Here is a 15,045-nt window from a genome sequence, read left to right on the forward strand (position 1 = left end):
ATTTCAATAAATATTACCCTAAATCTGAAAATTAATTGTAAATTTAAAATGAAAATAATTATATTTATTATAATTAAACTTTATTAATGTATAATAATCAACTTGGTTTGTGAATGTCACAACAAAATAAAATTACATTTATAGTGCTCCTACTTTAACTACATATAATGCAAATATATTTAAAAAAATGGAAAAACTAATAAATATATAGAAGAGAAAAAAAAATTCCCACGAATCTAGTTTGAAAACAGTTTTAAGGGTTTCAAAATTTGTTTTCTCAAAAAAAAAAAAAAAAACACATAAAACATGTACGAGAGTGTTTGACCAATGTTTATAGGTTTGTCCTCTTGTTAATATTTTCTCAAAGAGTTTATCGTACATGATTTATCTGTACAGTTTACTTAAATAACATGATTTAGAGATTATTGTGTTACTTCAAAATTTATTCATTATACATCAAATTGTAACTACGATTTATTTGATTGATATAATTTATTAGTTATTTTATGAACTTAAAATTTACTAAATACGTATAGAATAACATTCTACGAGAAAATAAGAATGACATCACACACATCACACTTACAGTGACTAGGATTCAAAAAACTTATCTACAGAAGCTACTAGAATGTTTCAGAAAACAAGGGGCGACGCAAATAATAAAATTATGTCAATCAACGAAGCACTTTGTTTCAACTTTGCAAAACCCTACTGTTCTCCGAATCGAGACCGAGAGTGCAATTAATCTGCGATGGACGCATCGAAGATCAATCAGCTGAAGCATTTTGTTGAACTGTGCAAATCCACGCCCTCCATCCTCGCGGATCCTTCACTCTCGTTCTTCCGGGATTACATCGAGAGGTAGTGATTTCTCTGGTTATTGACATGGAATATGGCTCAAAATGTTCATCTCAAGTCAACTTGTCGGTTTTTTTTTCCTTTTTTTTTTTTATTTTTATCATAACATAGTCTCTTTTGAGTTATTTTGCAGTCTCGGAGGTAAGGTTCCTCTGTCGGGGTACGATGCTGACAATGATAAGGCGGTATGTTTTTTTTTAAAAAAATCTAGTTAAATTTTCTTTTCTCAATACGGTATTTTATATTTTATGTTTATGTTTTCTGATTTGATCACGATTTTCGAATGTATATTTGTACTGCCAAAAATTCACTGCCCTGAAATGAAAGAGGTCAATAGAAGCGAAATTATGGGGTAATTTTAGTCCTCAAGCGTGGGGGTACTGGGTTTTTTTACATTCTCAATATTCTACACTGTTGTGAAGGAATCACAGTTTTTACATGGTTATCAGCCGAAGGTTTTGTAACTAGGATAAAAGGTTTTATCATCATACAAAAAAGCCAGTTGATACTTCATTTTGTTCTTGTTTTGTGATATGATGTACTTTGTTTTTGTGTATGAGTAAAGAAGTCCCATGTGATGGATGAGAGCGATGAGGACATGGATAACGTTGAGGATGAGCCTCAACTTCAGAAGGATGAAGAAGAAGAGCCTGCAATAGTTGAGTCTGATGTGGATCTCGACGAAAGTGATGTTGTGGAGCCTGATAATGAGCCACCGCAGAAGGTTTCGAAAACTTAACTTTTTAAAATTTTGTTTGTATTGAGCTTGTGATATTTCCAGATGTGATACAAGTTTTCGGGTAATGGACTTGTAGATGGGAGATGCCTCTGTTGAGGTAACTGAAGAAAACCGTGATGCTGCTCAGGAGGCTAAAATGCAAGCTATGGAAGCAATTTCAGAAGGTGTTAACACATTCTATAAAAATCTGCGAAGTAATCACTCTTTCTGTAGCAATCCTGCATAATTATGTTAAAATTGCTTTGAAATCTGATCAGGTAAGCTCGAGGAAGCGATTGAGCATCTTACCACAGCTATACTGCTTAATCCTATGTCCGCAATTATGTATGCAACTCGAGGTAAGCCCCATATTATCTTCTCTCTCTCTCTCTTTTATTGGTATGTAATCAATTGAGTTGATATCTTATACCGTAAATGTTTCTTGCTACACTTTTCTGCTCTTTTTTAACTCTCACATGGGTGAATTTGATGGCCAACTTTCAGCTAGTGTATACATCAAAATGAAGAAACCAAATGCTGCTATTCGGGACGCTACTGCAGCTCTGGAGGTTGTCCATTTTTTAAACTCTTTTGGTGGCACCAGTGATTCTTATTGGCTCTTTGATAACATGCTGGCATTTAATTTAGTTGGACTGTTTTTTTCTCCTGCACGGAAATCTCTCGGGGGTGTCTGCGCCCCTTGAATCTCTTGAACTTTTGGTTCTTCTCTTTGCTTTATGTTGTTATTGGCATAGTTGTCAAAGGCGAGCGCCTCTCGCCTCTCTCGCCTTGAGGCGAGAGGCGCCACCAGGCGTGGCAGCCCCAGGCGCAACGATTCACAAAGGCGAGCCCAGGCGCCTTGGAAGGGCTCTCGGGCGCGCCTGAGATTGCTTTTTTAAAAAAAAATATTCAGTAGCAAAGAAGTTGCATTTTGAAAATGCAACTTCTCTGTTTTTTTTAATAGTAACTTAAAATGTAGAAGAAGAAATTGATGTCAATCAAAAAAGTGGTGAAGATCAAGAAGAATACAAGTCCGAAAATTATAGGGACTCTGATGATTCGATGGAAGAAGATGAACTTGATTTGGATTATTGAAGAATTTTAATCGTGTTAATTATTATCATGAACTTATTAATTATTTGTTGTTTTGTGTGACTTTGTGAATTAATTATTTCATATTTTAATATATTATTCTAATTTCTAAGATAAATATATTTTTTTTAAAAATAAAAAATGTGCGCCTTGCTTTGGTAAGGCGCGCGCCTCGCCTTGCGCCTTGCGCCTCAGGCTCCAGAGCCCTTGTGCGCCTCGGTGCGCCTTGCTCCCTTGACAACTATGGTTATTGGTGTGCGATACATTTTTTGATCTGTCATTCTGTTGAATATTCTGCTGCTGTTGTACTGATTTATATACCACGACGAAGGAATTAACAGAAGCCTTCATGTCTATGACAGATCAATCCTGATTCTGCTAAAGGGTACAAATCACGTGGCATAGCCCTAGCAATGCTCGGAAAATGGCAAGAGGCTGCTAAGGATCTGCACTTGGCATCAAAGTTAGACTATGATGAGGAAATCAGTGCTGTACTTAAGAAGGTTTGTATCTGCAAATTTGTGTGTGTGTCTTTTGTGTGCAAGAGAGAGAGATGAATGCTCATTGACAAATTAGACAGGCAAAATCATGACCAAACATGCGTGTTAGAAAAAAAAAAAGCATTGACGAACAATGTGAGTAGTCTCATCTGTGATGAATATGTTTTTTTGGACACTAGGTTGAGCCCAATGCACATAAGATCGAGGATCATCGGAGGAAATACGACAGGCTGCACAAAGAACGAGAAGACAGGAAGGCTGACCGTGAGCGACAACGCCGCCGTGCTGAAGCTCAGGTGAACCATCTATTGCATGTCCTTTCTTTTATCTATATAACTAATTTTCAGCTTCTCGTTTGTTTAGGCTGCATATGAAAAGGTTAAGAATCAAGAGCAATCATCAAGTAGAAGACCTGGCGGCATGCCCGGTGGGTTCCCTGGCGGCATGCCCGGTGGCTTCCCTGGGGGCATGCCCGGTGGCTTCCCTGGCGGCATGCCCGGTGGCTTTCCTGGGAGCGCACCTGGTGGTATGCCTGGGAATTTTGACTTCAGCAAAATCTTGAATGTAAGTGATAACTCTTCGCTCAAGTATATTGTTCAGACTTGAGAAACTCATATTATTTTTGTTTACAACCTCATTTGCCTTGTCGAGGAATGATCACAGAGGCTCAGGCTACCTCAACTTTTTTTCTTGTGTGTGGGAGATTGCTGTAGTTTATTTTTCATCTTTTGATTTGATTTGCTTATTACAGGATCCTGAAATGATGGCAGCATTCAAAGATCCTGAAGTCATGGCGGCACTCCAAGATGGTACGTTTTTATGCCTTTGTTGAATGCATGCCGCTCTTAATGGCAATGTGGTCTGTGGAATATTGCCTTTCAAATAAGAAATTTTTAAAAATGAGCTTTGTTTGATCAAGATTTTGAATACGACGTTATTTGGTTACCGTTTTTCGTGTATGTTGCAAGGTAGTTTTGTTTAATATTTTCTAAGGAAAAAAAGAATGAGGTCATTTTTTTCAAACTAACACTGTTTGCTGAAAAGAAATTCCAAAATCACGTTTGCCTCCTGCCATCATACTGTCTGTGTTGTTTTGTTAACACTTGCAAATAGAGTACTCAGATATAGATGTTTGCGCCCCGAAATGGTGTATAATGTTCAGAATTAGTGACATTATTCGTTTCACATATTTGCTGATTTGTTATCCATCTGGTTGTTTTGCAGTGATGAAAAACCCTGCTAACTTGGCTAAACATCAAGCTAACCCGAAGGTCGCTCCAATTATCACAAAAATGATGAGTAAATTTGGTGGACCTAATTGAAGTTATCGCTCGCAGCTCATATATTTCCCCTTTCTCTTTTTCCTTTTTCCTTTTTTCTTTTTTCTTTTTTCTTTTTTTTCCTTGTGTCGAGGAAACATGCCCTGTGCTTTGAGAGTCTAACCATGATCGCTCTATCTCTTATGTATTTGTCATTCCTGGTTTTCGTATTGAGGTAAAATGTTCAGTCTTTAAATTTGAATTCTTCGCTCATACAAGGCCTCGCTTGTGCGTTCATCATCCTTGCTCCGAGTAAGATGGTTAAACCTCTACTCAGTAGCCAAGGAGTTGGAACTATTTTACTTTATTGAGCTTGAGCTTACATAACCATCCAAAAAATGGGGACTGCTATATTGTTTTTGTTATTATTGTTAATAGCTTTATTTTGCTAGGTTTTTTTTTCGGTAACTTAAATCTTACTTCTTGATACACGGGAGGTTGCCTATATGGTGTCCTGTTGAACAAAATACCAAATATAATGGAATATATTGAGGGGAAAGACGAAGATTAAATGGAAAATATACGGTTATTGTGTTTGGATGGATAGACGACAAAAAATGGTTTTAAATTTCCCTATGAATTAATGTTTTGATGACAAGTTGCGCCTTTTCTTTCTTTTTCAAGGCTTGACTAATTGGAAATCATTGAAACTTCAGCTTTATTATCTATATTTGTTTAAACTTCTTCTTTTATTACCAGATAGACGAACCAACATACAATATTTATATGGGATTCCTATCTGGGTTTAGTGGTAAATATCAGAATTTTTAACTTCGGTGTATCCTAGTGTTACATCACTTGCATGTATTTACATATAGATGCTATGGAAAGAAATGAGAATGGAATTAGATTTGGACGATGGTGGCCATATCGATCCTTCTCAGACTACTACCCAGGATTGATGTAGTTGCATCGGATGTTAAAAAACAGTATAATAACTATCATTTTATATATATATATGTCCATGTCCGATGCGTCAAGTGTTATTTTATATAATTAGTTATTAAATTAAAATGTTAATTCTATCAGAACTTTTGGCTGCAACACACACACGACAAATTGACAATAACAGAAGCCCGTGGCATCTCAACGTAGAAGATACTTTCAAACCACATCATTCGGCCGGCCGTGTATACAATTTGTCAGTTTAAATCCATAACTACGGTTTACATCTAAAAATATTGATTTTTTTCTAATATGAAGCATATATTTTAGTGCAAGCATAAATTTAAATTTCGTTTCACTTCTCCCACTCGATCGATCCCATGAATCCAACACTTCTGCTCAACTAATATTCTCGAGACACACACATGGCTATCATGTATGTCATCATAATCCTTACGCTAATATGGTATTCGTGGTTTCTATTCAAATATTTCACAAGATCTCAACATCCAATGCCTCCAGGCCCTAGAGGCTTGCCTATCGTAGGCAACCTCCCGTATCTTGATCCCGAACTCCACTCATATTTTATGCGCCTTGCTCGAATCTACGGTCCAATCTTGTCCCTGAATCTCGGCACCAAGAAAGCTGTAGTGATAAGCTCACCCGCTATGGCGCGAGAAGTACTGAAGGAACACGATGTTACATTTGCCAATCGGGACATCCCATCCGTGAACACAGCAATGGAATACAGCGAACATGACATAGTTTTCACCCCCTACGGGCCAGAGTGGAGGATGCTGAGGAAGGTCTGCGTTCGGGACATGCTTGGCAATGCAACCCTTGATGCATTCTATTCTTATAGAAGGCATGAAGTTCGAAGCACAATCAAATACATCTACAGCTTATCGGGATCTCCTGTTAACGTAGGGGAGCAGATGTTCTTGAATATGCTCAATGTTGTGACAAATATGTTGTGGGGTGGTAGTGTGAAAGGTAATGACAGGGCTAGCATCGGGGCAGAGTTCAGGCAAGTAGTTTCAGAGATTACGGAGTTGTTGGGGAAGCCGAACGTGTCGGATTTCTTCCCGGGTCTTGCGTGGTTAGATCTTCAAGGATTGAAGAAGAAAATGAAGAAGGTAACAGTGAAACTTGAAAGATTATTTGATGAAATAATTGAACAGAGGGTGAAACTGAGTAGGTCTAATGGTGGGGAGATGAAAAGGGATTTCTTGCAAGTATTGATGCAGCTCAAAGATGAGGGAAAGGACTCTGAAACGAGCAAGACTCCTCTTACCATGCTGCATGTCAAAGCCTTGCTAGTGGTACGTATGCTAGCTCGAATGTTACTTGTGTATTTTCATTTTACTTTTGTAAAAAGAATTACACTTATTCCTTTTTAAAAATATAATTTTGACCCTCTGAAGAGGCCAAGTCAAAGTAAAATTAAATGTATCAATTGATATATGAATACGTATTTAATAAGTTCACACACCCACACCTAATCTCCATCCCCAATATCATGTTCACGTGCTGAGATTTTTAGAGTTTTTGAGGGTAAATTATGAAGAGATATGACTGGGAAATTATGTTAATGGGACAAATATTAACAGGATATGGTGGTAGGGGGAACGGACACAACCTCTAGCACAGTGGAGTTTGCCTTAGCCGAAATGATGAACAACCCACAGATCATGATCAAAGCACAACAAGAACTTGATTCAGTTGTTGGAAAAAACAGCATGGTCGAAGAATCGCACATCGACAAATTACCCTACCTCCAAGCCGTAATGAAAGAGATCCTTCGCCTTCATCCGGTTCTTCCTCTCATGGTGCCGCATTGTCCTAGCAAGCCATGCATTGTAGGAGGCTACACCGTTCCAAAAGGGGCTCGTGTATTCGTGAACGTGTGGGCGATACAAAGGGATGCTTCCATATGGGAAAGGCCAAATGAGTTCGTACCCGAGAGGTTTCTTAATGGTAAAGGAGATTATAGCGGGAATGATTTTAGTTACATTCCGTTTGGTTCGGGACGAAGGATTTGTGCTGGGATCCCTATGGCTGAGAGAGTCGTGGCGTTCTCGCTGGCGTCGCTTGTACATAGTTTCAACTGGAAGTTGGCCGAGGGAGATAGTTTAGACCTTAATGAGAAGTTTGGAATTGTGTTAAAGAAGAGGGTGCCTCTCATTGCCATCCCCACACCGCGTTTATTGGGTGCTGCAGTTTATGAGTAACTTTGTACAATTTCATCAGTTCCTTTTAATTTGTAATTCAATGTGATGAATGACATACTATTTCTAATAAAGAAGTCTTTTGTTACCTTTGATGGTTATTGGATTGCTAAATTTTATGGGGATCTACGTTGTTTTGATTTACAAGATATATGCATCTGATATAAACTTTCTGTAGTTTAAAGAGGGCCATATCGGAAAACTGTATTGCTAAAAGTTGCCTGTTACGCCAAACTTCTAAGAATGGTATCCACAAAATTTTGAGAAATTTTAAAATTTAAGAATATTAAGTACTGTTGTAATCTCAAAAGTAAAAAATCATCAGAAATGAAGTATGTTTTATTGACTCGAGTTTTACGTTGCACTTGTGCAAAGTATAATAATGATGGATGAAATAGAATCAAATTTTGGCAAAGGGGAAAACAAACAAAAAAGAATCCACTGCTCCATTCTCCTTTGGCTAAATGTGACACGTGAAAGTGCTACATCAATTTTTAAAAAATGAAAAAAGTTGCTTTTAATAATGGAGATACAAAAAGCTAGTTTCTTTTTTATATTAATTTTGAAAAGACATTAAATTTAGATTTCCAAGCAATATATACATATATATTGGGATGTTTTGTTGTCAAATTTTATTAAATTATTATTTTTAAAAAATAATTTTCTGTATATATTTTAAATATACTTGAGAAAATCATTTTAAAATAAAAATAGTTGAGCTATATACATGCATCGGCTATGGCCAAAAATCGCATTAATCTCAATGGCTTTCTCTTCCATTGTTTTCCTGTTCATCTTCTTCACCTTCGCCAATTCTACGCCGGACCTCATTTTAACGGTCGTCAACAACTGTCCCTTCACTGTATGGCCCGCCATCCAACCGAACGCCGGCCACCCTGTTCTTGAGCGCGGAGGCTTCGCCCTCAACACCCTCACCCACCGCTCTTTCCCTGCCCCCACCACTCACTGGTCCGGACGTATATGGGCCCGCACCCAGTGCACCCACGCGAACGGACAATTCAACTGCGAGACAGGTGACTGCGGCGGCTGCTTGGAATGTCAAGGATCCGGCGGCGCGGCCCCAGCGACCCTGGCTCAATTCTCCCTCCACCACGGCCTCACTGACCTTTCCTCATACGGTGTCAGCCTCGTGGATGGCTTCAACGTACCCATGACCGTGACCCCGCACGAAGGCAAGGGCCTATGCCCCGTGGTGGGATGTCGGTCTGATTTACTCGCGACCTGTCCTAATGGGCTGCAGTTAAGAACTCCCCATAGGAATGTTGTAGGTTGTAAGAGCGGCTGCGCCGCGTTCGGGACAGACGAGCTTTGTTGCCGCAACCATTACAACAGCCCACAGACATGTCGTGCGTCGAGTTACTCGGATTTCTTCAAGCATGCTTGCCCTGATACTTTCACATACGCGCATGACAATCCGTCGCTGATACATGAGTGCTCGTCTCCACGCGAACTCAAAGTCATTTTCTGCCATTAATTTCATGCGAACTTTAGCTAATATATATTAGAATGGTGTATTGTTTAGCTATCCTCGTTTGGGCAGTCAAAGGTGTTTCCTTTTCTATTCCCAAGTTCAAATTAGAAACACCAGATGTAGAAATTAATCAGGCTATGGTTGGCTGTATTTTCTCATCTGTTCTTGGTCACTTCAGTGTGTTTTGTTTCATATTATTGATATATTGTGTTCTGCAAAGCTTATATTTTTAAAAGTATTCCTTCTCCAGCGCAAAATCAAAGAAAAAGAAACTTTTTTATCCAGGAAGAATAATATGCTCTTCAATGAAATTAAAATATGTGATACCTGTGTTATTTCGCGCAAGCAAGTTACCGTAAATTAATTTTTGGGAAGACACGATTAACAATATTTTATCTCTCTCTTTTTGACCTTTTTCCGAAACGTTTAAACTTATCCAGACTGAATGCACGCCATTTGCCAAAAGCACGAAATACTGAAAAAAGCACAGTGGATGACTCATGACTCTTTTGCTCCTATTTTGCTTTGGCTTTCGGGAGATTCTCATAATAATATAATTATTTTTTTTTTGTTACAATTATTATTACTCTCTTTGCCTCAGATAATTGATTTGCTGTTTTTGCGTACAATTACAAAAATAATTGAAAAATTAAAATTTACAAACAAATTTCTAATTCTTTTCTCATTTAATCCATTTAAAAAATGTACATTTTTTAAAACTTATATAATAATAATGTATTAATAAAAAAAAGGCATCTAAAAAGAAAAAGAGGATTGTATAATGGGAGCATAAGTGTCCAAAGATTGGAGGAATATGTGTGTCTAAAGACAAGTGCGTTGGTGTGTGTCCCACGGCAATTTTTTTAGTACGAATGCTTCCGATTTTCTATGTATATATATATATATATATATAAACTAAATGAATTATTACAATATTTAATAGCCCATTGCAATATAATTCCGTATGGAAAATTTAGAATATTAGAAACAAATTGAAATTTGAATTCAATCAAGAGACTAAATATCATCCACATGCCAGGAGATAGCCAGCCACCTTATCAGCAGGAACAAGTTCGTTCCGGAAATCATAGAAAATCCAAGAACTGCTTTAGTATAACCTCTTGTGATCTTTAGCTGACTTTAGACATGAAGTAAAACTAGGAACAAGACCCTGGGGAAAAAATTATCTTCCCGTGTAATACAACACATTTTTAAGATTCAATGCTTTCACTAAAATTGCTATCATAACAGCAAATAAAATACACGGGGTATGGTGAACAGTAATAAGAAATGGCGACATACCGAAGCACCATATTAGAGGATTAAACCTTGTGCTGGAGCAGGTTTGGAAGGCTGTTGCTCTCCAGAATCAGAGACTTTACGCAACTCAGGTGAATGAACTTGAGTAAAGTCATACGCTGTGTTTCTCCTTTGTTCATCTTCAGCATTTCCTACTTTCTCCTTGGTCATTTGGCCTGCTTCCCCCGCTGCTTTAGTGACTCTGTTAAAAGCACCTGTGACCCATGTAGCACCAGTAAGTACGTATCTGTTCTTCATAATGGCAGATCCAGCACTGCTAACTGTTTGCTCAGCAGCGGTGAAGGCAGATTTTGCTTTCTCGGAAACTTGGAGTTTCTCATCTACTTCTCGAACTTTATCGTTAACAATTGAAGTACCAATACTTATCTTCTCAGACAGTCCGATCTTTTTATCAAACGAAGCAACTTTAGCACTGGCTGCAGAAGTCAATTGATGCTTCTCATCAAATGCCTTCGCTTGGTTAACAGACTCTTTGCCTAAGTTATAACCCTTCGCAAGCATGCTGCTTACAACATCCTCAGCCTTTCGCAAAGCAGATTCGGGACCACCTTCAGTTTTCTTATCAGATAACTGTACAGTTGCAGCAACATCAAGTAAGAAGACCCTCGAGTGTAAAACATAAACTATGTCAAAAAATTATCACCTGCGGTGGTGCAGAAGCAGAGGGAGGAAGCGTGTAATCTGGATCCAGAGTAACTGTAACAGTCATATCAACGATTGTAGCCCCCTGAGTGTAAGTTGAAAAAAATCAGCCAGATAAGACTTCTGATTGCCATACACAACAAAACTGGGGAAGAAGAATATTGGTTTCCAAAAAACCATGGAGATGAAGAAGACTCGTCCGTTTCCTAAAATTAAAGTTTGATTTTAACATTTTCCTTGGGAGAAATTCACTCTGAAATGGTGGAAAATCACAATGAAAATTGCACTACATAAAAATAAAACCAGAGGCCGTGATGGCCCTTAAAAAACATTGTGATATTAAGTGAACATCATACGACAAAGCTCAAGAAGAAAGTAATTAGGATATGAAGTTAAATTTACCCGGAGTAAATCTAATCTGACCAACGAGAATGAGAAGTTCACAACTAAACACAAATCTGATCAAAGAAACTATCAGTATTGCACATATATCCTAGAAAATCATGAATCTTTGTTCTACTAAAATTTTACCAGAAAGATAGCTTCTGCTTGAAACTATAAGCAATATTCTTAGCAGTCCAGTATTAGTTTCTAAATCAGGACTGGACAAGAATGACCAACCATGAAACATGAACAAGATTGGAAATGGGCAATTGCCCAAATTACTTCCCATATCTAGAAAAGGTTGAAGAATGAACCAAAAGGAAAAAACAGAAAAGACACAGAGAAATCACCGAAAGAAGAACTGCTGTCTCTGCTCCCTGTGCATCCTTAAAGGTCACAAAAGCAATTTGTGATCGCTCTGTATCACTGAACAAGCAACAAAGAAAATTGATCGTCGCCGATATTAGAAAACAGGTATGGTTTATATAGAGAGAAGAGAACAGGACACATTAAACAAGAGAGCAAACCTTCGCATTTCAACATATTGGATATCGCCAGAGAAAGAAAAGAACTCTTTGACATCGCGTTCATATGCTCCCAGAGAGAGATTGCAGACCTTGACAGTTGTTATCTATTGCATAAAAATTAAGTAAACACTGTCAAGTTTATAAAATTTTCAGAAATTTATGATTCACCGAAAAGGGAATACTTATACACGAGAACAGCACTCCGCACTGGCATCCACACCACACACGACACTGTATGTTCCCACATAGATTTACCAAAAGCAGATCTTGGTTTATATGCATGCAAAAGGACGAGGTTCATCACTAAGAGGGTTCTTCTTTCAGTGTATCATCAATACAAGTTTAGCATAAAAGATGTCATGGTAAAACTATCTATTCTTTTCCCCAAATATTATGCTGAACACAAACATTGGTTTATATGCATGCAAAAGGACAAGGTTCATGTCTCCAAATTAAATGCATAATACAATGCTCTAAAGTCTGCTTCATGAATTCAAATCAGTCAAAAGGGACCAAGCGGAAACAAGCATAGCATTTGACAGAGTCGTTATCCAATCAAATAATTTGGCCGAGAATGTTTAGAAACTTTGAAACCCGCATAGACGATATTCTCAATCTCCGCTAACAAGTCATCGGATCTGAATCTCAATCACAGAGTAAAAAACATGATAACAAACCTACGTAACCATCACTGCAATTGCATCACAGAAATTAAAACATGCAACTAAGAACAGACATTCTGAGTCATGGAAGGAATAATTTTTCAAAAATGAAGGCACCAGGAAAATTCTCGTGTATAATATCTAAGTACACTGTCCCAAAAATGGGTGCGGTTCAAGGGCAAAGATTACATTTTTATATAAATTGCATCAAGAAAACTACTGTTGCCTACCACTGCCTATCATGATGATCCAATCCCATCCCAGGTGAAAGCATCTCCCAAATTTTGAAATACTTAACTTCCTCCCACGTGAATTGTTGGCTTGTGTTCACAAGTCCATAAGCGTGATTAACTATGTCTACTCAATTCAAAATATTAAAAGAATCGAATTTGATATCTCCAGCAATGGAAAATAAGCTACAACGCTTAAAATTTCATCTAATCACGCGGCAGAAAATAAATTAGCAATTCACGAAAACCCATACATATAAAATATTTCATCAGATTCAACACCAATCCAATAGAAAGCCAAAAACAACAAAACATCAACAAGAATAACAACAGAAACTCGAGTCATTCACAAGCATAAAAATAAGCATCCCATTTTTTTAAAAAAATTGAGGACCCGATAAAAAAGAAGAAGCTTGACACGAATACATCACTCACCGACATGGGAGGAGTCTTTCCAAGATTCTGGATCCTGGGGGAAAATGGAACAAGATCAAATGCATAAGAAACGACGGCGTTGACGGGTTTATATTGGCAGTTTCCTCGGCTTCGACATTTTTTTTAAAAAAAATTTGACAAACATTTTTTAAATTATAAATTTTAAAAAATAACGAAATATATTTATGCTATAGCGTCGCATTCACTTTCCGTCCACAAAATATTCGTGGAAATTTTGGCAATGTTTGTTTTTATTTTAATAAATTAAATTTTTTATTTTTTATTGAAGTTAAACAAAACAAAACATTTTATATATATTTCCAAAATATTTGTTCATAATTAGAATTGGGTAGAAAACTCGTCTCACAAAATTCACATGTAAATTAGTTTTTGTCTTATTTAAAAATATCTTATGTCAATGAATGATATTTGAATTTTTTAAATATCTCATATACTTCATTTATATACTATGCAATATGAATATCCCAAAAAAAAAAAAAAACACTGGATCACAAAATACAACATTTTTAATAATGATCGAATGTACATATAGTTACATGGAATTTATCAACGTAGATGATGTTGCTTTTTTCCCTGGTTAAACCCCTGTGATAATCAACTAATGTACTAAAAAAATGTAAAAACTCATTTGAAACTGTCTCATAGTTCAATTTTATTGTACAAGTCTCTGATTCGACATATAAAAAAATATTACTTTTAATTACAAGTATGTATCGAGTTGTTTCATTTTATATGGATATATATGTGTATGAGATCATGATACTCAAAAAATATGTGGGAAAATAACTAAAAAAATTATATAATATATGAAGTATTTTATTTTAATTGCATAGTATTGTGGCATGGTTGTAAAGTATCATAATGTTTTTTGGAAAGAAAAAAAAAACACTCTTTTCGAAAAGTTACAAAGAATTTGGGGCCATCTTTTGTGTATCATGAGAAAATATTAAGATTAATAGATTCAAATTCATAATAACATATTTATTTGTTTGTTTGGATAAATTCGTTTGCAATGAATAATAAATTGTGAACTCGTTATTTGTTCAATCAATTTAATGGATCTCAGTTCAAAATTGAATTATTTCAAATATTTTCTTTCAATCCATATGCAACATTATATTTGAATCAACAAATTTGATTTGATGAAAATTTTCAAATGACACTTGTCGTGGATGTATTTGAAATCTACTTTAATTAATTATTTATGTAATTAATTTGAATATCATTCAAATAAAATTAAATTATTTAAAATTTATCATCTCAACTTCAGTACGGAAATGATAATTCGATATTCAAATACAAATTATATTTAATAATGAAATATATATTTGAAATTATGCATGTGACGTGGGCTTTTTTGACGACTGGACCGGCCGGTCGGGTAAATGTGTCCAATAAATGAGAGCAGAGCCTTCCAGTTGCCAACTCATATCACATCATGCTGTTTTTCTTTTTATCTGTGCACGCGACGTATGTATAATTTTTTTATTATTATCGATGGATTAAAATAAAATTTGATAAATTATAAAAGTACTAAATTAATACTTGAATGATTGAAATAAAAAAAATAAAAATAAAAATATGTGTTGAAATTAAAAAAATAAAAACAAAAATATAATAGTAATATCATATAAAAATAAAATTGAAAAAAAAAATTTGATGTATTTTTTAAATAATTATTATCATATCATCACATTTAATAAGATAATAATAATATATAATTAAGACATTA

General features: G+C 36.1%; 4 protein-coding genes across 6 annotated transcripts; 3 read left to right on the forward strand and 1 right to left on the reverse strand.

The window, feature by feature from the left end:
• Window positions 1-615: 615 nt before the first annotated feature.
• LOC142532556 (FAM10 family protein At4g22670) lies at window positions 616-4,689 on the forward strand. Its single transcript, XM_075638847.1, has 11 exons — window positions 616-861; window positions 992-1,043; window positions 1,424-1,582; window positions 1,674-1,761; window positions 1,855-1,935; window positions 2,081-2,145; window positions 3,031-3,171; window positions 3,348-3,464; window positions 3,532-3,732; window positions 3,920-3,977; window positions 4,393-4,689. The coding sequence occupies exons 1-11, from the start codon at window positions 752-754 to the stop codon at window positions 4,488-4,490; spliced, it is 1,170 nt and encodes a 389-aa protein (XP_075494962.1). The 5' UTR covers window positions 616-751; the 3' UTR covers window positions 4,491-4,689.
• Window positions 4,690-4,837: 148 nt separating this feature from the next.
• LOC142532555 (flavonoid 3'-monooxygenase CYP75B137-like) lies at window positions 4,838-7,693 on the forward strand. Of its 2 annotated transcripts, XM_075638846.1 has the most exons (3): window positions 4,838-5,808; window positions 5,895-6,694; window positions 6,983-7,693. In XM_075638846.1, exons 2-3 carry the CDS (start codon window positions 5,960-5,962, stop codon window positions 7,601-7,603), a joined length of 1,356 nt encoding a protein of 451 aa, XP_075494961.1. In that variant the 5' UTR covers window positions 4,838-5,808; window positions 5,895-5,959; the 3' UTR covers window positions 7,604-7,693. The 2 variants fall into 2 exon arrangements, with proteins under 2 accessions (XP_075494961.1, XP_075494959.1); XM_075638844.1 differs by having other exon boundaries at window positions 4,838-6,694.
• Window positions 7,694-8,333: 640 nt separating this feature from the next.
• Window positions 8,334-9,293, forward strand: LOC142533781 (osmotin-like protein). The gene has a single exon (XM_075640671.1). The coding sequence runs from the start codon at window positions 8,364-8,366 to the stop codon at window positions 9,093-9,095; it is 732 nt and encodes a 243-aa protein (XP_075496786.1). The 5' UTR covers window positions 8,334-8,363; the 3' UTR covers window positions 9,096-9,293.
• Window positions 9,294-10,180: 887 nt separating this feature from the next.
• On the reverse strand, window positions 10,181-13,423 carry LOC142533407 (binding partner of ACD11 1-like). Of its 2 annotated transcripts, none has more exons than XM_075640159.1 (5): window positions 13,293-13,423; window positions 11,966-12,069; window positions 11,789-11,864; window positions 11,056-11,139; window positions 10,181-10,982 (listed from the first exon to the last, which is right to left on the reverse strand). In XM_075640159.1, the coding sequence occupies exons 1-5, from the start codon at window positions 13,296-13,298 to the stop codon at window positions 10,407-10,409; spliced, it is 846 nt and encodes a 281-aa protein (XP_075496274.1). In that variant the 5' UTR covers window positions 13,299-13,423; the 3' UTR covers window positions 10,181-10,406. The 2 variants fall into 2 exon arrangements, with proteins under 2 accessions (XP_075496274.1, XP_075496275.1); XM_075640160.1 differs by lacking the exon at window positions 13,293-13,423 and adding an exon at window positions 12,858-13,232.
• Window positions 13,424-15,045: the final 1,622 nt, after the last annotated feature.

This window comes from Primulina tabacum, chromosome 18, assembly GCF_025594145.1.
Source record: "Primulina tabacum isolate GXHZ01 chromosome 18, ASM2559414v2, whole genome shotgun sequence".
Taxonomy (NCBI): domain Eukaryota; kingdom Viridiplantae; phylum Streptophyta; class Magnoliopsida; order Lamiales; family Gesneriaceae; genus Primulina; species Primulina tabacum.

Coding starts and splice junctions, on each gene's coding strand:
- LOC142533407 (XM_075640159.1), bottom strand. Junction 11,865..11,965: donor CAATATGTTGAAATGCGAAG/GTTTGCTCTCTT, acceptor TTGCTTGTTCAG/TGATACAGAGCGATCACAAA. Junction 10,983..11,055: donor CTGCTTCTGCACCACCGCAG/GTGATAATTTTT, acceptor GCAACTGTACAG/TTATCTGATAAGAAAACTGA.
- LOC142533781 (XM_075640671.1), top strand. CDS start 8,364: ATGGCTTTCTCTTCCATTGTTTTCCTGTTCATCTTCTTCACCTTCGCC.
- LOC142532556 (XM_075638847.1), top strand. CDS start 752: ATGGACGCATCGAAGATCAATCAGCTGAAGCATTTTGTTGAACTGTGC. Junction 862..991: donor TTCCGGGATTACATCGAGAG/GTAGTGATTTCT, acceptor GTTATTTTGCAG/TCTCGGAGGTAAGGTTCCTC. Junction 3,172..3,347: donor TCAGTGCTGTACTTAAGAAG/GTTTGTATCTGC, acceptor TTTGGACACTAG/GTTGAGCCCAATGCACATAA.
- LOC142532555 (XM_075638844.1), top strand. CDS start 5,798: ATGGCTATCATGTATGTCATCATAATCCTTACGCTAATATGGTATTCG. Junction 6,695..6,982: donor ATGTCAAAGCCTTGCTAGTG/GTACGTATGCTA, acceptor AAATATTAACAG/GATATGGTGGTAGGGGGAAC.